This window comes from Salvelinus fontinalis, chromosome 6, assembly GCF_029448725.1.
Source record: "Salvelinus fontinalis isolate EN_2023a chromosome 6, ASM2944872v1, whole genome shotgun sequence".
In the NCBI taxonomy this organism is placed as follows: Eukaryota; Metazoa; Chordata; class Actinopteri; order Salmoniformes; family Salmonidae; genus Salvelinus; species Salvelinus fontinalis.
The window spans coordinates 29,252,875-29,278,835 of record NC_074670.1 but is presented as its reverse complement, the minus strand read 5'-3'; the positions used below and the strand labels follow the sequence as shown (position 1 = coordinate 29,278,835).

Below are 25,961 nucleotides of genomic sequence, written 5' to 3'. Positions count from 1 at the left end.
TGACCCTCCAGCATGACAATGCCACCAGCCATACTGCTCTTCTGTGCGTGATTTCCTGCAAGACAGGAATGCCGGTGTTCTACTATGGCCAGCGAAGAGCCCGGATCTCAATCCCATTGAGCACGTCTGGGACCTGTTGGATCGGAGGGTGAGGGCTAGGGCCATTCACCCCAGAAATGTCCTGGAACTTGCAGGTGCCTTGGTGGAAGAGTGGGGTAACATCTCACAGCAAGAACTGGCAAATCTGGTTCAGTCCATGAGGAGGAGATGCACTGCAGTACTTAATGCAGCTGTTGGCCACACCAGATACTGACTGTTACCTTTGATTTTGACCCCCTCTTTGTTCAGGGACACATTATTCAATTTCTGTTAGTCACATGTCTGTGGAACTTGTTCAGTTTATGTCTCAGTTGTTGAATCTTATGTTCATACAAATATTTACAAATGTTAATTAAGTTTGCTGAAAATAAACGCAGTTGACAGTGAGAGGACATTTCTTTTTGACATGTACAGTACAGAATATATATGCAAATATTCCAGTAAATCCAAAGCCTCAATCTTCTGCTGGTTGATCCCATGCCACAAGAGAGAAAGGGCAGAGATAAAACCTGAAATGCATTTGTAGAAATCAGACAGCCTTCAGCAGGGACTGGGGAGTGATTCTTGGCCAGCGGCCAACCCTCTCCTCCCCTGATGAACTTTTCACACTGCGCTAATGTGTTCATGGCGACCTTCTCAAATGAAAGTGAGTGTGGCTAAATTGTTAATATTCCAGCTCACTGAGAGTCCCTCAGTACATCCACGGCATGTTCAATTATGAAAGACCAATAAAAAATATGAGCTGGCGCAGACCCAGAAAAAATATTTTGTGTGGAGGTGCTGACTAACGGCGAATAAACTATAAAAATAAAGAGTCGCACACTCCATATATAAACTCCCAGTAATTTACTGGGTAAATCACCAACGTTTCAGGGTAAATACTTGAACCAGGTTATGTTGACAAACAGTGCAAGTAGTGCAACCAATGACAATAGCGAGAGGTGTGTCATAATGAATAAGTTCATTAGAATGAATTGAGTGAAACTGTTAAAAAAACAATTGTTTATGGCATATTAAATATATTAGGCTATTGTTATCATATGCCAACATAATTGAATATTGCACATAATGGTAGCATCAACATACATTATTGTTTAATTCAATTTCACATGTTTAATTGTTTCCTATTTCATTTGTATTTGTTACATGTCATTTTTTGGTTCAACCTTAATGCATAATATGCATCGTCAACAGGGGGAACATATTAGGTGTACGCTGATAAGCTGTAGGAAGAATATATCCATTTATAAGAATTGTTCATAAGAAAGGTCTGAGATCAAAGTCAATTTTCAGACCACTAGGGATCAATGTTTTTAGATAGGATATCCAGTAAGCCTCCCTTTGTAGTAGTAGGATCTCGATGTTACCTCCTCTCCTTGGTAGAGCAACATGCTCAGTGCCTGTGTATTTGAGGGAGGAGTGTGGCTAAACGGTTAATATCCCGGCTCTCTGAAAGTCCCTCAGTACATCCACTGCATGTTCAATTATGAAAGACCAACACAAATACACGTTCCAAATTTAGGGAGAGACTATGGTAACTTTCAATTGGGATCCGTGCTGTTGTTGTACTGGAACGGAATGTTCCATGCAGGGAATTGCCATGAATTCGTAGCATACGTTATGTAATCTTAAATCAGTTACAGACCAGAGCCAAAAAACCTATTGAGTCTTTCTTTGTTATTAAAGTTTGGGAAAAGTTCACCTGAACATCTGTAATTCCATGCTGGAAGAAATCTGAGAGCTAACCACAATGCCTATCACTCATGCATATTCAAGGTGGAAATGCATTTTAAGCGGAGTGCTCACTGCCAAGACTAGAGACAGATAGAACCGAACATGGCCATCTATGATGATTTAGAGGCAGCAATACACCCTTATTGTCTTCTCCAAGGACAAAATGTGATCTGAAATAGTTTCATTCTGTACAATAAAAAAAAAAACTCTGGGAAAACAGACAGGATCATTTCTGGCATGCCTTAGCATCTCTAGAACAGTGTCTCATAAGCAAAGCAATATCGTTTTCATTCCTTTAGATCGTACACTATGTACACAGTCCTCAACATTACGGTCCATCAGTTTGTCCAATGTACTGTTCTACTCCAGTCTGTGTTATGAACAGTCCTCAACATATCTTCCCATTTGTTTGGCCATTAATGGTATCCAGATATCAGAGTAAATGTAGCCAGGTATAGTATGATGATGTAACATAATCCCTGAGATTACAGGGTGTGTGTGCGTGTGTGTGTGCGCGCACCCCCTGGGGCTTGACTCAAATGAGCAAGAGAGATCCACCAAGTTCTTATGGGAAATCCAATAAAACACCCATATTGATTTGAGGTGTATCCCAGATGGATGCCGGTAATAGATTCCTCTGTAATTGTGTAAAACTGATTAAATTACCTTCCAAACAGGTAGCCTGTTCAATGTTTGCTCTAATATAATAATAATGTTTTAGCACATATGCACACCACATTCAAAGAACTCCACGATGGAGTAGAAAATATTTCCAGGAAACCGGCCCTACTGCTATAACTACTATTGTTTTACAAACTTACTATTAAATACATTATACATGTCACTGAGTAAAGCTGATCAAATAATAAGAAATGATTCAAGGCTTTAATTTACTTCAGGTTGACTTGCTACAGAAACTTTAAATCCGTCAACGTACTGTAATTGACTGAGGGGAATCAGAAGACGTGGGATCAGCTTGTCAAGTCTGCCCTCTAGTGGTACATGAGCAGAACAACAGACAATCAGCTATATCGAGAGGAGGCACAGGCAGAAAAGTAGGGTTGCAAAATAATGGTACAGTGGGGCAAAAAAGTATTTAGTCAGCCACCAATTGTGCAAGTTCTCCCACTTAAAAAGATGAGAGAAGCCTGTAATTTTCATCATAGGTACACTTCAACTATGACAGACAAAATGAGAAAAAATAATCCAGAAAATCACATTGTAGGATTTTTAATGAATTTATTTGCAAAGTATGGTGGAAAATAAGTATTTGGTCAATAACAAAAGTTTCTCAATACTTTGTTATATACCCTTTGTTGGCAATGACAGAGGTCAAACGTTTTCTGTAAGTCTTCACAAGGTTTTCACACACTGTTGCTGGTATTTTGGCCCATTCCTCCATGCAGATCTCCTCTAGAGCAGTGATGTTTTGGGGCTGTTGCTGGGCAACACGGACTTTCAACTCCCTCCAAAGATTTTCTATGGGGTTGAGATCTGGAGACTGGCTAGGCCACTCCAGGACCTTGAAGCCACTCCGTTGCCCGGGCGGTGTGTTTGGGATCATTGTCATGCTGAAAGACCCAGCCACGTTTCATCTTCAATGCCCTTGCTGATGGAAGGAGGTTTTCACTCAAAATCTCACGATACATGGCCCCATTCATTCTTTCCTTTACACGGATCAGTCGTCCTGGTCCCTTTGCAGAAAAACAGCCCCAAAGCATGATGTTTCCACCCCCATGCTTCACAGTAGGTATGGTGTTCTTTGGATGCAACTCAGCATTCTTTGTCGTCCTAACACGACGAGTTGAGTTTTTACCAAAAAGTTATATTTTGGTTTCATCTGACCATATGACATTCTCCCAATCTTCTTCTGGATCATCCAAATGCTCTCTAGCAAACTTCAGATGGGCCTGGACATGTACTGGCTTAAGCAGGGGGACACGTCTGGCAATGCAGGATTTGAGTCCCTGGCAGCGTGGTGTGTTACTTTGTTACTTTGGTCCCAGCTCTCTGCAGGTCATTCACTAGGTGTGGTTCTGGGATTTTTGCTCATCATTCTTGTGATAATTTTGACCCTACGGGGTGAGATCTTGCGTGGAGTCCCAGATCGAGGGAGATTATCAGTGGTCTTTTATGTCTTCCATTTCCTAATAATTGCTCCCACAGTTGATTTCTTCAAACCAAGCTGCTTACCTATTGCAGATTCAGTCTTCCCAGCCTGGTGCAGGTCTACAATTTTGTTTCTGGTGTCCTTTGACAGCTCTTTGGTCTTGGCCATAGTGGAGTTTGGAGTGTGACTGTTTGAGGTTGTGGACAGGTGTCTTTTATACTGATAACAAGTTCAAACAGGTGCCGTTAATACAGGTAACGAGTGGAGGACAGAGGAGCCTCTTAAAGAAGAAGTTACAGGTCTGTGAGAGCCAGAAATCTTGCTTGTTTGTAGGTGACCAAATACTTATTTTCCACCATAATTTGAAAATAAATTCATTAAAAATCCTACAATGTGATTTTCTGGATTTTTCTTTCTCATTTTGTCTGTCGTAGTTGAAGTGTACCTATGATGAAAATTACAGGCCTCTCTCATCTTTTTAAGTGGGAGAACTTGCACAATGGGTGGCTGACTAAATACTTTTTTGCCCCACTGTAGCTTTCCCAAAATTCCTAGGTTTTTCATAAATCCTTGTTGGAGAGTTCTGGATTTCCTGCTTATTCCCTCCTGATTCTTTGAATTGTACAACCAAGATTTCTGGAAAAACTGGGAATGTTATGGGAATTTTGCAACGCTACTAAAAAGAAAACCAAAGTTGAGCTCATGTGCTCTAATTTTTGGGGGGCATAAAACGCTATCTGTTACAAGGTGGTGGGTTTTGGAAAATCTACAATAGAATAGTACTCAAGAGCATAATTGATCTTTCTGCTAAATTAATGAGATTGCACTTATTGAATGAGATTTGAGTATTGAAAGAAAATGTAATGCAAGATGTCAAGTACCACACCCAGACATTTCAGGAGGGTTAGTAGTACTTACATTGTAGTGTTTTTTAGTATTTTGAGTAATATTATTATCAAGACCATCCATGTCCATAGTAGGCGACTGTTCTTCAGTCTGAAATGGAATGTACATCTAACATGCAATACATCAGAATGCAACTACAATACAAGCATGACATGCAGTTATTGCAGTTATTTGAAAGATGATAGCAGTACTCGTACAGCGCTAGGGTTAAAAAGCCCTTTCCACGGGGACAGTCAAATCTATAAGACTAATTATTTTTATGGAAAGCCATCATATGTTGAGCTCAAGAATAACAGTAGCTGTTTAAGTAGAAGATTTAAGACACAGAAAAAAATATGCTTATTTTTCCTGCATTTCAACATACTAGTAATGTAAGTCAACAGTTTAAAGTCAGCTTGATCTGCAGACACACACTCTATGTTCTAGATGGTATTATGGTGTTAAGTTAGCCAAGCCAATGGGATAAATGTCACTCTGTTGGAACACAAGTGAACGGTGCCGTCTTACCTTTGATTTCCTTCTGTTGAACTTAAAGAATCCGAGCAGACCTTTGTTCTCGGCCCCACCGACACTTGAGGTGTTGGAACGGAAGTATTCTAACAATGAATGGACAGACAATAGGTTTCAGTTCACTCCGAAATTAAAGGTTTGGCTCACTGAGCTAAAAATAAAGATTTTCATTCATGCAGTTCATTCATTAACCAATGGGATGAAATAAACCACAGCTGGAACTATACTACATTATGCAAGTCATGTCAGTTATTAAAAGTTTAACCCATGCATACAACAAAAAGTATTCTCCATAAACACACACTCTCAAGCCTCTATCTACAATCAGGCAGTTTCAACAGTAGATGGCACTACAACTAAACTTTTCCAATATGACAGTGCATCTATTCTTCAACCTCTGAAAATAAATCTAGCAAACAGTCATAACACACTGTAAGCCAGAAGGAAAAGGGAAATAATATTGACTGTATCTTATATTTGATCTAAGATATGTAAAACAAGCAAACGAAACAAGCGAGATTGTCCCACGAGGAGAAAAGGAACGGCAAAGTGGGGTTAATGTGACTGTACAAGTGACTGTTAAGCTACAGGTAATGTCACTACAGCATTGTGGATGGGAACAATAAGTAGCATTCAGACAGTAATACCTGAGTAAATTAGAGCAGGTGCAGAAGACATTTTAGGTTGACGAACTGGAAACAATCACAGGGTTTCAACAACATTAAGGGCCCTTGTTGCAATGCAGACCATCCTTAACTACACAAGATTCTCTCTTTATCAAAACTATGCAGCATTTCCCATGTCATTGGCTATGCAATCCCCCACCCCTCCCACCCCTGCCTACAGAAAAGGGGGAAACAGTGAAACTTCCAACAACACTGACTATGGTATTTGACAACTGTCTCTAGTTTAACTCAAGCATCGGTACATCTCACTACGCTTTGTAGGTAGTGTTCTAATGACTAACCGTCTATATTTCCTCTCTAAGGGCAGAGTCATAGGGGGCAGAGTACACACACTGGAAGGCATGTGCTTATCAAAGCTTATTTAACCAAATATGTAAACACAAGCTCACTTATATATATTCTGCAGCGCCACCCTGATAAGATGAACTAGCCCAGACTGAATTACACCCCATGTAAACATTACAGGCACAGATGTAGCTAGCTGCAGTAAGAAAGTAATGCATGTTACTTTGATTCAAAACAATCTCACGTGTGAGTGCTGATTACAGATATAGTATTATAGATATATTATAGATATAGTATTATAGATATAGTAAAAGCGTGACAGAAAACAACGAAGAGAGCTCAAATTAAATATACGATTAAAACAGGTTGAGAAGAATAAGAGGAACAGTAATAGTTTGTTAACAGCGATAGGTTGTTACAGTTAGCCTGATCTCAGATCTGTTTCTGCAACAATGTCAACTCCTTAACATTTCAAACTTGATTTGATCTGGGACCAAGTTAACACTGTAGATATCATGTGAGGACATGGAATAGCCTGGTCCCAGATCTGTTTGTGCCGTCTTGTCAACTCTTTTAATCATTGTCGTACCGTAGGATGACCATAGGAATTGGCAAGAAATGTGTCACCATTCTATAGGAAGAAGTGGAGGGATATGGGGGTATAAGGTGGTTTATTTACCAAGAGTCTGGTCCAGTACGTAGAGCTCTCTGATGCCTAGCTCGCTCAGACACTTGTCCAGCTCCAGCTCATGGTTGCTGACATTGTCCTTCAGCAGCAGAACATGGGACGGGTCAAAGTCACACTTCTCACAGATGGCTGGGACCAGGCTCTCCAGGGGCACCAGGGGACTCACCCTCAACACCGCCTTCTGGCTCCTGTGGTAGTTCACCACCAGACGCACCGTTTTCTTTACAGGGAAGACAGAGTGACTTTAGTGCCAATGGATGGACACAGTATTAAAGAGTATTAGAGAACCTCCTAAGTTCAAACAGTATTTGTTTGACCTTGAGCTTGTCTGCAATCATGCCGATCTGGCACTTCAGGCGAGCTCAATCAAACGCTCAAAGTATTTGAACTAAAACGTTCAATTTGAACCCATGTCTAAGTTCAGTAATTAAATGGGACTTGAAAGTAAAGATCTCAGCAGTACACATCCAATGGGAAAAACTAGGGTGGAAAATATTGAGAGAGAGACAAAAAGTGTCAGAATTGTAGGATAAACCATGATTAACTAAAAACTTCACTCCACCTCACTTAAAAAGAGGTTATGCTCTACTTTCAGCTTTTCCCTTAGAACGTAGACATTTGTTGACAGGCCTAGGGGAGGAGGGGGTGAGACTATCACTCTAAGGTAACTGAGGCTCGGAGTCAAGTCGAGGCCTGACAGAGAGGGCCTGTGTGTGGGCAGCCACTGCCTGGTCAGTCCCAGGGTGTTTGGTGTACCTATAGAGAGGGATCACAACAACAGTGCCAGCAGCACTAAGAGGGTTGAGGTGGTTGTTATGAAGAACACAGGGTGAATTCCAAATGGCACACTATTCCCTATTATAGTGCATTACTTTTAACAAGGTCTCATAGGGATCTGGTCAAAAGTAGTGCACTATATAGAAAGTAGGGTGCCATTTGGGACAAACAACAAAATATACTGTTATCATGGAGGCCATGACGGTCACACACCAGTACACAATGTACAGACTTTCCTTCTGAAAACATCATGTCAACCACTTACCAGTCAAGGGTGTGTAACAATCACAACTGTTTTTGTGTGTGGCTCTTTGCTAATATTTACTGATGCAACTTATTAAAAAAAGGGGTTTATACTGTACATGCTTATTACAAGTCATAAAATGCATTACAACCACATCATAATGCATTATACCGGTTGGCTTTAAGTAAAATGTTACCCACAATGTCGATGACTCAGAGTGAAATAGTGTCAGACTATGGCCATCAGCCAAAGGGAGGTCAAAGGGTGATAGGGGGAGCAGGGCCCCCAGGGCCAGGGAGGCCTGAGAGTAGAGTAGAAATAATGCATGGTAACTAAAGGTAAGGCACTCATGAAAAATTCACATGCTAGGTAAGTAGGAGGAGACTAGGAGACACTGGAGACAGAGAGAGAAGACACTCAATCAGCCACCGAGAGCCGGTAATAATCCCACTGGTTTAGAGACTGGCTCTACAACACCTGCTGCCTACCTTAGCATGAGTCCTTTTTGGTTTTTGTGGCCTTTCCTGCTGCAACGATTTAGTGTCAAAAGGTAAAGGGCGATCGCACGGTTACATAGAGAATCATACATCACATTTCTTAGGTGTCAACGGTTAGGTTCAATGAATGCTGAAAACATCTTATTCATTGTATCCCAAAAACAGTCAACGATACCCACCCGTGCACTACAACAACAGCAAAAGGCCCAGACCAGAACAAAATCATTTCCAATAACTTCATGAAGTGCAACATACATGTGCATTCATGGAAGACTAAACAGAGGATAACTATGAATCCTCAAGTTACAATAAACACAGCTAATTGCTTATTAACAGTCACATTGCAGCTACATATCCTCAATCAGTAGAACAGTATCAAACAAACACACACACACACACACACACAGAGATCTCTATATCAGGGTCAGGATCAGCAGGTACTCACCTCTGGCACTTTAGGCGGAGGTTTCCGCACCACTTTGTCCTGCAACACTTTCTCCCTGATGCTTATGGCAACAACGTCCAGGGACCCCAGCAGGCTGTTGGGCTTGAAGGCTACTGACAGGCCCTCACTCGACAGCAGCTCCAGGGTGTGATAGACTGGGTTCAGGTGGTACCGGCTGCACAGATCCACCAACAGGTCCATGAGCGCCTTGCTGCACAGAGAGGCGAAAGCAGCACAGGAAGCCAGGCTGAGTCACAGACAGGAAGCCAGGTAGAAGTAGATTCACAGGCTCGTCAGAGTAGAGCGGGACAGAATAGACCAAGGTAAGTCCCTATTCTCTATTTACCGCACTTCTTTGAGCAAGAACCACTACTTTTGACAAGACCGCTATGGGCTCTGGTCAAAAGTAGTGCACTATATAGGGAATAGGGTGTCGTTTGGGATGCGACCTGACTGACAGATAGGGTTACCTCCTTTAGCTCCAATAGGAATACCTGTAATTATACTCATGCCGCTCGGCTTACAGCATTAGATAAGCCTGCAAATTGGTACATAAAAGGCTGATTTAATGATCTGAACTCAGTGACGTGTTAAATGAAGTAGAAAGTTAAATGAATTACAGATAGGAAATCTAGCCTTAGTCAATTGACAATAAATTACCCATCTGGTCTACTTGTAATATATGTATGCAGGGATGGAAATTACGCTAGCCTGAGGCTAGTACTTTGCAAATAGGGCTGGTAGAAAATGTGCCAAACTAGCCCGTCAGGTGACTGGCATTTTGTATTTCAAATATCAAATGGCACAGATTTGGCTAGAATAATGTAAACTGGGCTAGTAAAAATTGCAGTCTACTAGCCCGACTGGCCAGTGTCCTAAATCCTTCACTTAAGAATGTAGAATGTCTTAATAAATCCTGATACATTGTTCTGTTTGAGCGCCATATGAAGTCCCATGTCATGGAATACAGAACGTCAACTGACGAGGTGTCAAAGGGTAACTGTCAACCCAGGACAGAGAGAAACTCAAGGATGCTTTCTACTGCCTGCTGGGAGAAGACAGCTCATATGACAAAACTGCTTAAGGGCTGCTCTGAACAACCAACTCGTAATGACCAAAGCAAAGTTCGCTCATCACAAGTCTTACAACTGCATCATAATGCATTACACATTAGCTGTAGGATGGAGAGTTATGGTTCATTCGAAAATAACAATGTATTAATTTATACTACAACTTTCTTCTTAGAATACCATATCTAGCTAGCAAATGAGGCTTTGACAAGACACTGGAAACACAACACATTGATCTGTATTCCCTATCATAATGAAAACAGTGTGGCTAGTGTGACAATACCCTTACACACCATAATGGAGAGGGTGTTGTATGACTGCTTCCTGCACACATGAACCAGGTGATTACAAGACATTTATGACACCTGGATGAAACTCCCTTGGGCTTTATCATGCACTGAGACAGCAAAACAGATTTCCCATAAATCAAATGACAGTCAGACACACAAAATTTGGATTGTCCAGATTTTTCATCTGTAAATGCTCTACAGATGGTCGTACTATCAACAAACTTATCTGTTGATAAGCAACTGTATGCTAAGGTTACGGTTAGGTTTAGAATACGGGTAAAGTTTAAGGTTAAGATAAGGTTTAAGGTTAGGGCTAGAGATGTGAGATGTGATTTGTGCTCAGTAATGTGTGAATCTATATTGAACAAAAATATAAATGCAACAATTTAAAAGATTTTACTGAGTTACAGTTCATATAAGGAAATGGATGTGGATCAGAAAACCAGTCAGGATTTGGTATGACCACCATTTTCCTCACGCAACGTGGTGCATTTCATTCGCATAGAGTTGATCAGGCTGTTGATTGTGACCTGTGGAATGTTGTCCCACTCTTCAACGGCTGTGCGAAGTTGCTGGATATTGGCGGGAACGCTGTCATTCAAGTCGATCCAGAGCATCCCAAACAATGGGTGACATGTCTGGTGAGTATGCAGGCCATGGAAGAACTGGGACATTTTCAGCTTCCAGGAATTGTGTACAGATCCTTGCGATATGGGGCTGTGCATTATCATGCTGAAACATGTGGTGATGGCGACAGATGAATGGCATGACAATAGGCCTCAAGATCATCCCGCAGGTGATCTCAAGACCATCCCGAAGAAGCCGGATGTGGAGGTCCTGGACTGGCGTGGTTACATGTGGTCTGCGGTTTTGAGGCCAGTAAGTTGAACTGTCAAATTCTTTAACACGACATTGGAGATGCCTTATGGTCAAGAAATTAACATAAAATTCTCTGGCAACAGCTCTAGTGGACATTCCTGCAGTCAGTATGCCAATTACACGCTCCCTCAAAACTTGGAGACATCTATGGCATTGTGTTGTGTGATAAACCTGCACATTTTAGAGTGGACTTTTATTGTGCCCAGCATCAGCTACTTCATATGCCACACCTGTCATGTGGATGGATTATCTTTGCAAAGGAGAAATGCTCACTAAGTGACGTAAACAAATTTGTACACCAAATTTGAAAATAATAAGCTTTCTGTTCGAACTAGAATTTTGTTTTGTATTAGATAGCGAGTTGAAATGTTACTGATAGTCTAAAGATGGACGATCCAAATGAAGTGTTAGCCAAATGACTTATAGCAAAGAGCATCACTTAGAGTAAAAGGCAATGGAAAAGACGGCCCCAAGTGAGAGAGATGACGACCACTGTACGAGCCTGATCCCAGATCAGTTTTCTCTGTCCAGAGCAGTTGGCAAGACTTCACAGACAGACCTGGGATCACAGTCCTATATTGGTTCACAAAAAAATACTGTTTAGAAACTCTCATATGCCACTCATTAACAGCATTAACAGAGGCCCTCGTCTTGTTTTCTGCATGAGGGCTGGAGTCCTGGATGGCCTAGTCTGATTCATTCACTGCTCCAGCAGAAAGAGAGAGAGACCCTCATTAAGTCCAGAGAGGCTCTGGCAGGTCAGCTTCTCACAACGTGCACACACACACACACACACACACACACACACACACACACACACACACACACACACACACACACACACACACACACACACACACACACACACACACTGATTCTGGGCCACTGAGGGAACCTTGAAAAGGCCTCTCCGATCAGATACCAAACAAGGCCACATCCACATACATAACAGAGTCTGTGAATTGAGGGTCGAAGGGGTAATGTGTACGTGTGCATATGTGACGAGTGTGTGGTGTTGCCTCTCACCTGCCGTCCACTGTGCTGCTGGTCTGGTAGCCTTGAGGCAGAGTGATGTGGAGGTCTACGCTGGTCCTCATCATGTTCTCCATCACCATGCTTCCCATGCTGCCCTGCGCTGAGCCTCCCCCGTCAGGCACTGCGTTACGGAAGATTCTCCTGGGGGCGGGCTCGGGGGCCAGGGGCGGAGGGGGGGCTCGGGACTTCATCCTCTTCCTGAGGGATGGACAGAGGTTAGGCATAAGGTTAGGGATAGGCATATGGCTAAGTTTTGGGTTAAGTTAAGTTTTATAATCAGATATTTTAGAGCGAAATTGTCATTTGCAGATTGGCCTGAATGTGGCAACCTAGAGAAATTAATGATGTTGTTTTCTGCCAGAAAAGGCAGTCCGGTCGTCATGGTGATTCAAAGGGAAATAGAATAGACAAGACTTTGCACAACTTTGCTGTTTTGCACTGGGATAGGTGACAATAAACATAACAGAGGCAACTTGAATGGCAATGACTTTCTGTCTTTCAGCGAGATTACATAAGCAAGTCTGTCTCCAGATATGGTCTGTGTTGATGTGATGTTCCATTCAAATCTGACACCAAGGACTTTCCTTATCATGATTTGTTCATTATTATAAAAACTTTATGCAATTATCTTGTTTTATAAATAAGAAAAGGGGAGGTGCTCTACAAGTCTCTCTGGGTTTTTAACCCCTCCTGCACATGCTCTTTTCGCTTGCCTTTTAAACCTTTATCACATTGTTTTGTAGTTTCTTGTGTGCAAATAAATAAATAAAACAATTATTTTATACAGTATAGAGATGATGTAACCATCTAAACACACAAGGATAAAGATAACCAGCATGCATTGCAATTCATCCAAACTCATGTCTGTCATTATACTGTATAATGCTTCAATATACTGTATAAATGAATAAATAGGCATAAAATAAATGTTCAACTCTTTTTTTGAGCCCAGGCGGCAGCTCTACACTGCACCAAAATACATGGCGCTAACTGCACTGATGGCAGGACTTTGAAAGAAGATTATCTAAATCATTAGTGGTCCTAACTTTCACTACACCTGACTCTGTACGTATTTGACACGTGTCAGGAACAAATTGTAGCTTTGTCTCAGCACACACCATTATCTCGACTATAATATACAGTTTACAATGATTAATGCTTTTTCGCTTCTAGGTATGTTCAAAAGCTACACACTTTCTCCCTACTGAGCAAACAACAGTATGAGGAATCTGCACCACTCACGTCAAGTCAGTCCTTGGGCTTTTGATTAAGCGTTCTATATATCAGTCCATGTTTATAAATCCTTCCCAAGGACTGGGGCTACAGGGAAAAGGTCTCTTCTAGGAGCCTTGAAGACAACGTGTTCTGTGAAGGTGGAGAGTAGGCATGCATGTGAACATTCAACAAACTACCGCTTAGACTCTAACCTCACCTAAGTTAATTATTAATAACTAAGTCCGGCATCCATCCACAGAGTAATTGAACCATTGAACCGCAATTGTTCAAAACACTACAGAGAGGGCGATTAAATGAAAGGAACTTCATGATCAAAACCAGTGTACTGCAGTATACCACTATGAATGGGTCAGGGAGACTGCACCTGTGTAACTGTGTGTTTGATATTGGTATAACAACTCGTACACCTCCACTCGAGACTGAGATCTTAGCATGCCCTTGTCTCCAGAGTCAGCCAACGCACACACACGCGCTTTTGGGCGATTAGAGAATCTCCTAAAGAGAGAAGAAAACTCAGTTACTGAGCTGGGCAGTAAGTGCAGTTTCCTCAGTGACTGGGTTACAAATGGACCTTTCACAGAACCACTCAGTCCGCTCTCTCCACTTCATTGGCCAGTTGTGAAAGGAATCAACCCGAGATATTTTTTAATTGAACACACAATCCAATGGAAACACATACAAGATTTTGTTGAACGACTGAGAAGGTCACTTCTGGTGACTTTTTTAAAGGACACTGTACTCCAAAATACATGAAAATTAAATTATATTCTCTTCCTTTGAAACTCATCTGTAAATGAAGGACAGTTTCATTTTCTCTCTTGAGCTCAGTGACATCACCAGACAATTCTATATTAACCCTAACTGGGTACAGATGTCAATTCAGTGTCTATTCCACGTTGGTTCAACGTCATTTCATTTAAATGATGTGGAAACAACGTTGATTCAACCAGTGTGCCCAAAGCGCCTCGGCAAAATAAAACAAATACTAATAAAATAAAGGTTAAAAATGTTTTTTGAAGTAGTGGCAATGACTTAGTAAATACAGTGACTTCAGAAAGTATTCACACCCCTTTACCTTTTCCACAATGTTTGGTGTCATAGCCCGAATTTAAAATGGATTAAATTGAGATCTTGTGTCTACACACAATACCCCATAATGTCAAAGTGCAATTTTGATTGTAGAACAATTCATTTAAAACAATGTAAAGCTGAAATGTCTTGAGTCAGTAAGTATTCAACCCCTTTGTTATGGCAAGCCTAAATAAGTTCAGGAGTACAAATGTGCTTAACAAATCACATAATAAATGTTGCATGAATCCATATTCAATAATGGTGGTTAAGAAGATTGTTTAATGACTACCCAATCTCTGTACCCCACACATACAATTATCTGTAAGGTCCCTCAATCGAGTAGTGAATTTCAAGCACAGATTCAACCACAAAGAACACACAAAGTGTGGCAAAGAAATGAACATTTTGTCCTGAATACAAAGCGTAATGTTTGGAGCAAATACAACACATCACTGAGTATCACTCTTCATATTTTCAAGCATGGTGATGGCTGCATCATATTATGGGTATGCTCGTCATCGGCAAGGGTTAGCCTAAATCTACACTGGAGTTGCATACCCCGACGACATTATATGTTCCTGAGTGACCCCGGTTACGGCGTTGGCTTAAATCAGCTTGGAAATCTATAGCAAGAATTGAAAATAGCTATCAAGCAATCATCAACAAACCATTTGAATAATGTTTTAAAGAATAACAGGCAAATATTGTCCAGTCCAGGTGTGCAAAGCTCTTAGAGACTTACCCCCAAAGACTCACAGCTGTAATCATTGCAGGATTACATTGCAGTAGGGATTGTCATAGATAGCTACAGTATGGTTACACTATGATATGTTCAACAACATCACCCCACAGTACAGCACAGGGGACTACAGTAAGGAGCATCCAGTGACTAACCAACCAGCTAGGTGTTGAGAGGAGTGGCTTACTACTGCTAGAAACCTAACCTAGCTGTTTAGACCCAGTGGGAGTGTGTAAGCATCACAACAAGCCCCACAGCACAGGAACCGCAGTAGCTGTAGGGTATCTAGCTAACCAGTGAATAGGTACTACTGCTATAATCTGACCTGGCAGTTTGTTACCCTGGTGTTGTGTTAGACTGATTACGAGATTAGTCTCTGTGTGCATGGGACTGTTCACATTCCAAGGCCCAAATAAGACTCTGCTCCACTCTAGGCAACTATCCAGTTAGAATAAGTCAACCCCTCTGTGCTCTTTCTGCCACAGGGCTCAAGTTCATATCAATAATGCTCTCTGTTGTATTGGACAACAATAAAGGAAGCAGTGAGTCAGTGGGAGATACAACTCACTGACTAACTCTGCAAGGAAAGACTCATAAGAGCTTGTACTGTATGAGGTTCAGAAGTTATCCTGACAAAATAATTATGGAAATAAATATTCCTTCCTTCCCTGGGTCTTATTAAAAAAGTGGAATATGTTAGTAGAGTTTGGGACTGTAGTGTATTAGAAGCAGGAGCCAGTTTAGACCTGATGAAGAGAGACGTACACAATGACAACCTGTCATTTTAGAAGTTGAAGGTAGGGGAAACGCTAGCTGCATCTCAAATGGCACCCTAATCTGTATATGGTGCATCACTTTTGAGTAGAGCCCTATAGGCCCTGGTCAATCTAAAGTAGTGCACTATAAAGTGAATAGTGCGCCATTTGGGACACATGGACTGTGGTGAGAGACACCTGTCATGGCCAGTTCTATGCAGCACAATGGGATTAGACCCAAACAATGGGAGCACTATCCTCTAAAAAGTAGACACTGCATTTAGGCATACTATGGAGTAATAAAACTAGTGACCCATTTCACTCCAACAGACATTTATTTTACTGACCATAATTAGCACATGAAATAGCTGCATATTATTAGTAACAACATAATATACTACATATGAACTAGGATCCTATTGGAACATACTGCTATTTGTGTACTGTGTGTAAGGTAAAGGAAAATCTTAATATTCTATTTCCTGATCTTATAGTGCTTTTCTTAGCATACAATAACATGAAGGAACTGCTCAAAATATAAACATTGAAGATTTGATTTAAATGTTTTTATTAATAATATAAATAATAATATGAAAGGACAAACAAGTAAATATAATACTTATTTGGATAATTATATAGTTCACCCATTGTTCTCATTGTCTGCTAAAGCAGCTTGATCTGGTTTTAGAAATCTTTGGCCATCTCATTTGGGATCTTTCAATACCACAACAGACTAGCTATTGATTAAGGACTGAGGAAGAAAAAAAAATCTGCCTTCATTTGGAGGGTGTCCAAGTGCTGAGAGAGAGAGAAAGAGAGACTGTCAGCACACATCAATGAGAGACTGTGGATTGCTGCTAGTGTTCCCATAGAATTCCAGTAATTGAGCCAACGACTATCTACATGTATTTAAAAGCACATCTCGGCAGAAATATATATATAAAGCCTCCTGAGTGGCGCAGCGGTCTAAGGCACTGCTTTGTGGTGCTTGAGGAGTCACTACAAATCCGAGACCGATGAAGTGGCACATAATTGTCCCAGCGTCGTCCGGGATGGGGAAGGGTTTGGCCTGCCGGGATGTCCTTATCCCATTGTGCTCTAGCGACTCCGGTGGCGGGCCAGGCGCATGTACGCTGACATCGGTCGCCAGTTGTACTGTGTTTCCTCCGACACAGTGGTGCGGCTGGCTTCTGGGTTAAGAGAGCAGTGTGTCAAGAAGCAGTGCGGCTTGGCAGGGTCGCGTTTCGGAGGACGCATGGCTCTCGATCTTCGCCTCTCCCGAGTCCATATGGGAGTTGCAGCAATGGGACAATTGGATATCACGAAAAAGGGGTAAAAAGTAAAAAATTAAATAAACAAACACATACACACACACACACACACACACACACACACACACACACACACACACACACACACACACACACACACACACACGCACACGCACACACACACACAACTGTTCAAAAGTTTGGGGTCACTTAGAAATATCCTTGTTTTTGAAATAAAAGCAAATTTTTTGTCCATTAAGGAACAGCCGCCTCACAAGTCCTCAACTGGCAGCTTCATTAAAATAATACTCGTAAAACACCAGTCTCAACGTCAACAGTGAAGAGGCGACTCTGGGATGCTGGCCTTCTAGGCAGAGTTGCAAAGAAAAAGCCATATTTCAGACTGGCCAATAAAAAGAAAAGATTAAGATGTGCAAAAGAACAGACACTGGACAGAGGAACTCTGACTAGAAGGCCAGCATCCTGGAGTCGCCTCTTCACTGTTGACGTTGAGACTGGTGTTTTGTGGGTACTATTTAATGAAGCTGCCAGTTGCGGACTTGTGAGGCGTCTGTTTCTTAAACTAGACACTCTAATGTACTTGTCCTCTTGCTCAGTTGTGCACCGGGGCCCCCACTCCTCTTTCTATTTTGGTTAGAGCCAGTTTGCGCTGATCTGTGAAGGGAATAGTACATAGCGTTGTATGAGATCTTCAGTTTCTTGGCAATTTCTCACATGGAATAGCCTTCATTTCTCAGAATCCAGAATAGACTGACAAGTTTCAGAAGAAAGTTCTTTGTTTCTGGCCATTTTGAGCCTGTAATCGAACCCACAAATGCTGATGCTCCAGATACTAAACTAGACTAAAGAAGGCCAGTTGTATTGCTTCTTTAATCAGAACAACAGTTTTCAGCTGTACTAACATAATTGCAAAAGGGTTTTCTAATGATCAATTAGCCTTTTAAAATGATAAACTTGGATTAGCTAACACAAAGTCTCTTTGGAACACAGGAGTGATGGTTGCTGATAATGGGCCTCTGTACTACTATCTAGATAACCCATTAAAAATCAGCCATTTCCAGCTACAATAGTCATTTTCAACATTAACAATGTCTACACTGTATTTCTGATCAATTCAATGTTTATTTAAAACGTACAAAAAAAAATGCTTTTCTTTCATAAACAAGGAAATTTCTAAGTGACCCCACACTTTCGAACGGTAGTATGTATGCATGTATATACACACACACAATACCAGTAAAAAGTTTGGACACACCTACTCATTCAAGGGTTTTTGTTTATTTTTACTATTTCCTACATTGTGTATATACACTGCTCAAAAAAATAAAGGGAACACTTAAACAGCACAATGTAACTCCAAGTCATTCACACTTCTGTGAAATCAAACTGTACACTTAGGAAGCAACACTGATTGACAATAAATTTCACATGCTGTTGTGCAAATGGAATAGACAAAAGGTGGAAATTATAGGCAATTAGCAAGACACCCCCAAAAAAGGAGTGATTCTGCAGGTGGTGACCACAGACCACTTCTCAGTTCCTATGCTTCCTGGCTGATGTTTTGGTCACTTTTGAATGCTGGCGGTGCTCTCACTCTAGTGGTAGCATGAGACGGAGTCGACAACCCACACAAGTGGCTCAGGTAGTGCAGTTCATCCAGGATGGCACATCAATGCGAGCTGTGGCAAAAAGGTTTGCTGTGTCTGTCAGCGTAGTGTCCAGAGCATGGAGGCGCTGCCAGGAGACAGGCCAGTACATCAGGAGACGTGGAGGAGGCCGTAGGAGGGCAACAACCCAGCAGCAGGATTGCTACCTCCGCCTTTGTGCAAGGAGGTGCACTGCCAGAGCCCTGCAAAATGACCTCCAGCAGGCCACAAATGTGCATGTGTCAGCATATGGTCTCACAAGGGGTCTGAGGATCTCATCTCGGTACCTAATGGCAGTCAGGCTACCTCTGGGGAACACATGGGGGGCTGTGCGGCCCCACAAAGAAATGCCACCCCACACCATGACTGACCCATCGCCAAACCGGTCATGCTGGAGGATGTTGCAGGCAGCAGAACGTTCTCCACGGCGTCTTCAGACTCTGTCACGTCTGTCACATGTGCTCAGTGTGAACCTGCTTTCATCTGTGAAGAGCACAGGGCGCCAGTGGCGAATTTGCCAATCTTGGTGTTCTCTGGCAAATGCCAAATGTCCTGCACTTTGTTGGGCTGTAAGCACAACCCCCACCTGTGGACGTCGGGCCCTCATACCACCCCCATGAAGTCTGTTTCTGACCGTTTGAGCAGACACATGCACATTTGTGGCCTGCTGGAGGTCATTTTGCAGGGCTCTGGCAGTGCACCTCCTTGCACAAAGGCGGAGGTAGCGGTCCTGCTGCTGGGTTGTTGCCCTCCTACGGCCTCCTCCACATCTCCTGATGTACTGGCCTGTCTCCTGGTAGTGCCTCCATGCTCTGGACACTACGCTGACAGACACAGCAAACCTTTTTGCCACAGCTCGCATTGATGTGCCATCCTGGATGAACTGCACTACCTGAGCCACTTGTGTGGGTTGTCGACTCCGTCTCATGCTACCACTAGAGTGAGAGCACCGCCAGCATTCAAAAGTGACCAAAACATCAGCCAGGAAGCATAGGAACTGAGAAGTGGTCTGTGGTCACCACCTGCAGAATCACTCCTTTTTTGGGGGTGTCTTGCTAATTGCCTATAATTTACACCTTTTGTCTATTCCATTTGCACAACAGAATGTGAAATTTATTGTCAATCAGTGTTGCTTCCTAAGTGGACAGTTTGATTTCACAGAAGTGTGATTGACTTGGAGTTACATTGTGTTGTTTAAGTGTTCCCTTTATTTTTTTGAGCAGTGTATATATATAAAAATCATATTTTTTGCAGCGGTTGCAACAATTAAGAGCCACCTCTGCTAAAATAATATAGGGGGAACACTACCTTGAGAAGCTCTTTAACCCTTCCACACGTTAGAACTAATGCTATTCTTGTCGGTTGTCACTTGAGTTTCCCCCCTATTTAGCAGAGGACAGACAGTGAATACCCTCACACTCAGCCACTCCACAGAGCAACAATGGCAGCATGCTCTCTGGGAGCCATGTGTTCTCATAGCAACCTATATTTACACCACTAGGAGAGAGAGACTTGCTCTCTATTTGGTAGCAGCTGGGAATTTATGACTGATAGATGTATCCTGCAAAAAGTGAATGACCCACATGCATCTAGGGGACATTTGAGCTCCACAGAGCCATTTGTTTGCAGTTGCTAAGAGCATGCAGCTTCCTAATTCAGCATATGCCCCGACTCTCAAATGACAAACCACTCGACGGGTAGACTAAAGCCCACCCTGTTTTATTGCTGAGATGGCAAGGTCTTCATTGGCTTTCTGATGATAACAACCTGGCCTGTGCTCTCTGAAGTGTCCATTTAAAACTGTATTTGGCTCTACTACAATACCCAGTTCTCTGAGCACAGTAACACGGAAAACACCAACAGGTAGCCTAAAGTTAAATCAGTATAATAGAATAATGTACCAAGAACTAGATCATGAAGGTTGTATTGGTTTTTAAATGCAAACATAAGCCCATGAATATTTTCATATATGCTGTTTTCATTATGTTTAGGTTATGGTTCGCGGTGTCTCCGAACTTTTTTGGGGTGTATAATTTTTGTTGCGTATAGATTTAAAAATGTTCTCCTTTTAGATAATGATAGCGGGTGAGTCACTATGGAGGTCTATGTGGATGTTTCGGTTGTAGACTATGTAGAGGGTGTATTCCGTTCCAGTCCAGAGCACTCCAACATCAGACACTCCCCCCACCCCCCCATGGCCTCTTCCCAAATGCCATGCTCTATCATTACCCACCCACACACGCTACACCATGCTCAGAATACTCCAGCTCTGCTAGCCTCGGACCGTTCTAAAGCTGCTGGTTCTGGGAGGGACTGTACTGACTATAACCACATCTCTCGGGGAACAAGTGAACACAGTTCCTTTGGCTCTAACAAAAGGTGCCTTCTGGAATAAATTACTCATTAGCAGCAAGAGAGAGAGATACATGAATAAGAGAAGAGCATCTCTGGGCTGCCGTTCTCGCTGACATCCACCTAAGGGAGAGGCAGAGGCACCACTTGTCGTACTGTAACAAACCAGACACCACCCCTCTTCCCTTCACAGTAGTCAGAGATATGTAAGCTAGGTGCCTAGGTCTGGTCATCTGCTCCTGGTTGGTTGGGGACTCAGGGCTGCCTGGTCTATGTATGACTGAAGGTGAGACACCGCATAAGTAATTACAAGCACAGGAAAAAACAGTCAACATATTCACTTCAACTACACACTCTTAGAAAACAGGGTTCTTTGGCTGTCCCCATAGGTAGGATCCTTTGGGTTTCATGTAGAACCCTCTGTGGGCAGGGTTTTACATGGAACCCAAAAGGGTTCTAACCTGGAACCAAAAGGGTTCTTCAAAGGGTTCTCCTACGGGTACAGCCCCCAAAAACTTTTGGGTACTAGATAGCACTGTAATTTTAAGAGTGTATGCATGCCGCCTACCTAGTGAACAAATAATGACAAAGCATCCTCACTTCAAAAGTACCTCAGGAATGTCTTAATGCAACGATTAAATATAGAAAACACCATAGAGCAGTGTTCTGAAGTCATTTCAGAAGTAGGCCATTGACACAACAAATACATACAACTATAGTTTACTTATAAGACACATGGCTGAGTGGACCAAACAAAGCCTCTGAAGCCAGATGGTGCAGTACTGAGTAAATAGGGTAATTATTTTAGCATCCCATATTACTGCAGATATGTCAGTGTCCCAAAGGGCACCCTATTTCTATATAGTGCACTACTTTTGACCAGGGCCCATAGGGCTTTGATCAAAGTAGGGAACTATGTAGAGAATAGGTTGCCATTTGGGAAGCAACCTAAGTCTCTGCTCTGATCCACTGACCGCTTCAGACCACGGTCTCAGACCAACTCTCACTTAACCATGCCCCATGTCATGAGAAGACCTGTCCCCTTTAATAGAGACAGTGTTCCACGTGTGTCTGGACAGGATTCAGTCTCTCTCAATCCCAGACAGAACCTAATCTTCGAGGATTGCACATGCCAGTGCAAACAAGAGACCCCTATACTGTACAGCCAACCCTTTACACCAGGTCTGCATCCCTACAGTATATAGTGCAGTACTTTTTTTTACCAGAGCCCTATGGCCCAAGGTCAAAAGTAGTGTGCTATATAGGGAGTAGTGTGCCATTTGAGATGCAGAACAGGATTATACTGTATAACCTGGCCCTCTAGACCAGCTGCTGTGTGTGTGAAACCATCCCTTATGGAGGGTAATATCCCACAGGACAGGGAGTAGAGCACTGAGCAGTGGGGACTGGGGAGGGAGGGAGGGCACAGAACAGCAGGAAATAACAATTAGCTTGTTCCATACTCCCTAAGCAACTCCCTCAATTAACAAAGCTCTGCTGCAGGGAAGGACTCAGAGAAACACATATTATACCACTCCTCTTTTAGCCATAGACACTTCCAGTCACAGAATGTAACTAACATATGGTTATGGTATTTGTTAAATAAGGGGAGGCTACTGCAGTAAAGGTGTGAAAAAGGAAATAGATGTAAATTAGTGTCAGTACTAGTTTCACCGTATGATAAGCTAAAGCATCATTATAATCAACAACTGCTCTTCCTCTTACTCAGTCTGCCATCCACAGTGTGATGGTGCAGGTGAAATAACAATCACAAACATCCAAACCAACCAATGTAAGAACAATGCCATTAATGAACACAGGATTATTACCACACCTAACCTAATATTTGGGGCTAGTCTCAACTCTACTGTACACTGATCAGTCTTCACCACAAACCCACCTACCACACAACCCTCAGACTACACAGTCTGACAGTGGCCCAAAATAGGTCCTGTAGCTTAGTGCTCAACTTGTGTTCAAACAGCCCCTCATATCCACCATGCAGGAGAGGACAGCGCAACTAGTCAACAGACTGCTGTAGAGTAATGACACACTTAAAATGTGTTCATGTTGCCCTCTTGACTACAATAATTACATTTAAAAGCAATCAATTCCCTAAAATGGTATGCATGTGTCTACATAATTATGATGTAACCTACCAATAAGTTGAAAAGTATTCTCTTCAAAACTATTCTTACTTGAGTTGTAACTGTGTAAACAATAGTAAAACTAGATAGGGCAGGTCCCAATACAAGTAGAGCATATGCACTGCAGAGTCCATGGAAGTAATTAATCTGCTGCGTGTGGTAGCAGTCAGCGAACTATTTATAAAGACTAGTGACAGGCAGTCAGAGAACTATTTATAAAGACTAGTGCCAGGCAGTCAGGTCATTTTAAACCCGATGGACAGTAAAACAGGAATAGTTATTTCCAGCCATATACCACCGCCAACAATACATCACTCCTTTCTCATCTTGCAAAAAGCTTAAAATTATCTTCTCTTGAAAAACAAATAGAAATGCCTGCTCTGGAGACAACTTGGGCTGAGACCCATTAATACACCCTTACAGATGGTCCCTTAGCTCAGACACAACAACACCAGGCCCAGGCATTTACAGTAGTAAACACACACTGCTAATTAAAACTCTTGGCCTAGGTCTGTACACTTTAGCCTTTTAGACCTGGGTCTGGAACTGCTCATAGCCCCTAAAACACACACAATGCTCCAATTCACACAAAAGAGAAACAACAAATAGACTCAAGCTAACTCCAGAGCAGTTATACTGTAACTATGTCACAATATACAGTGAGTATCCACATGGTTGAAACACACCAAAACAGTAAGCGGGAATATTTTGCAATTGTGTCATCTTCTATATGACAATGTGCAAAATACATATATACATAAAATTAAACACATACTGTTGTAATCAGGATTGGACTCCCTATAACGTCCTATAGCACAGTAAGGCAGAGCAGGGCTAGGAAGAGCAAGGCTCTCTGGGCTACCTAACCAAAAAATGCTGGCTGGTGTCTCAGGATGTCTGAAAGTTGTGTCTCAAATAACACCCTAATCCCTATGTAGTGTACTACTTTTGACCAGGGTCCATACACAGCCTCAGACATTAATTACAGACTGCCAGTTATCTGCCTACCTGGCCTTTACAGGTCTTCATTTGGTAAAGTCCTTCATCCCTTTGAAACCACATACTGCTTTAGTAGCTTCCACTGAAATTGCCTGCTCAGATTTCCAAATCTAGTCACCCATGTACCAAAAATAAGCATTTAATCTCCTCAGAAGTAGACTGAGTCCCAAATGGCACACTAGTCTGTTGACAGGGACCATAGGACACTGATCAAAAGTAGTGCACTATACTATATAGGGAATAGGGTGCCATTTGGGACATAACTCATCTCCTCAGAAGTGGACATTCTTACCTCCCTGTGAGTGTTTTATGGGCTCCGTTTCGCTTTAAACATCCCTTCTTGTTCTTGCCATGTAAAATAAAGCTGCTAACGCCACTGTGATGAAAAGGAGAACATCCTAACAGATGGCAGATGTCATAGTAATCTAAAGATAACCTTTTTAACCAACTGGTAAAGGTACTACTTTCGACATGTTCCGTTAGGATAAAAAAATTATAATAATCTAATAACTGAGTCGTTCCCCGAAATGAGTGCCTTTTGCATCCTTTCATATTTTAAGAAGATATTGTGGACAAATATTGAATTTGAAAAACCTGTTATATTAAATGAAGTACCCTTTAATATAGACCACATATAAAAAATCGGATTTATTGAATTTCTATGACTAAACTTTTAGCATTTTGACATGTCCCTCTGTGACTTCCAGGAAGATTTTAACTCACTTAACCCCAAGTTTTCACCATCATTGTAAAGCCATAGTTTTGTTGCTTTGATAGTCATTTCTGAAAACTATTATTTATCTCATGTGATTAGTCCAGAGTCCTCAACCCTGTAAATAGGCACATACTATAGTCATTTCTTTATTTAATCTCTTGAGAAGGGAAAACATGTTTTTTAATAAGTTGAACATGGTCTTTATGACATAAAATAAATGTGAATTGAATTATTCTTTTTTTTGCCAAGTTACACTACTCAAAAGGCACCTAATCAATGGAATGACCCAACTACTACTTTTCTTGACCAGGGATCACTTGAAAAAGAGATTTGAAAAATGTTCAGTCAATGGGAACAACCAAGGAACTGGCACCACTGGTCTCCAGAGGGACAGGCAGAGCAGAGAGGAATGTTCAGCAACTGCTGTCTTTAAATAACCACTATTCATCATGTGCTTTCTGCAACATGTCATAGGAGGTGATTATATAAAAGCCTTCAGCAGGGTGGAGGAGATGCAAGGCCATGGGTGCAAAATACAAAGGATTTTGTTTACTTGCAGGTAATAAGGGTTGTGGACTTCAGCCTCCCACAACACCAGTAAATCGATTCTACCACATTATGACACCTGAAGGATAGAACGTGTTTCTGCACAAAAAGATACAGAATAATAACTATACAACAATCCCAGTACTGAAGTGTCCGATTTACGTCTGTAAGAAGATTTTAATTACACTGTATGATGTAATTGTGTAGA

The 25,961-nt window shown here is 41.9% G+C and overlaps 1 protein-coding gene across 2 annotated transcripts in view; it reads right to left on the bottom strand.

Moving 5' to 3' along the window:
* The window catches only part of LOC129857584 (protein cordon-bleu-like), a 59,180-nt gene that overhangs the window by 31,837 nt on the left and 1,382 nt on the right, over nt 1–25,961 (bottom strand). For both annotated transcript variants that reach the window (XM_055925995.1, XM_055925996.1), the window contains exons 3-7: nt 12,247–12,453; nt 8,982–9,192; nt 7,010–7,238; nt 6,007–6,051; nt 5,357–5,445 (exon numbers count right to left, since the gene is read on the bottom strand). In XM_055925995.1, the coding sequence (XP_055781970.1) occupies nt 5,357–5,445; nt 6,007–6,051; nt 7,010–7,238; nt 8,982–9,192; nt 12,247–12,453 (781 nt within the window). The remainder of the gene's footprint in view (nt 1–5,356; nt 5,446–6,006; nt 6,052–7,009; nt 7,239–8,981; nt 9,193–12,246; nt 12,454–25,961) is intronic.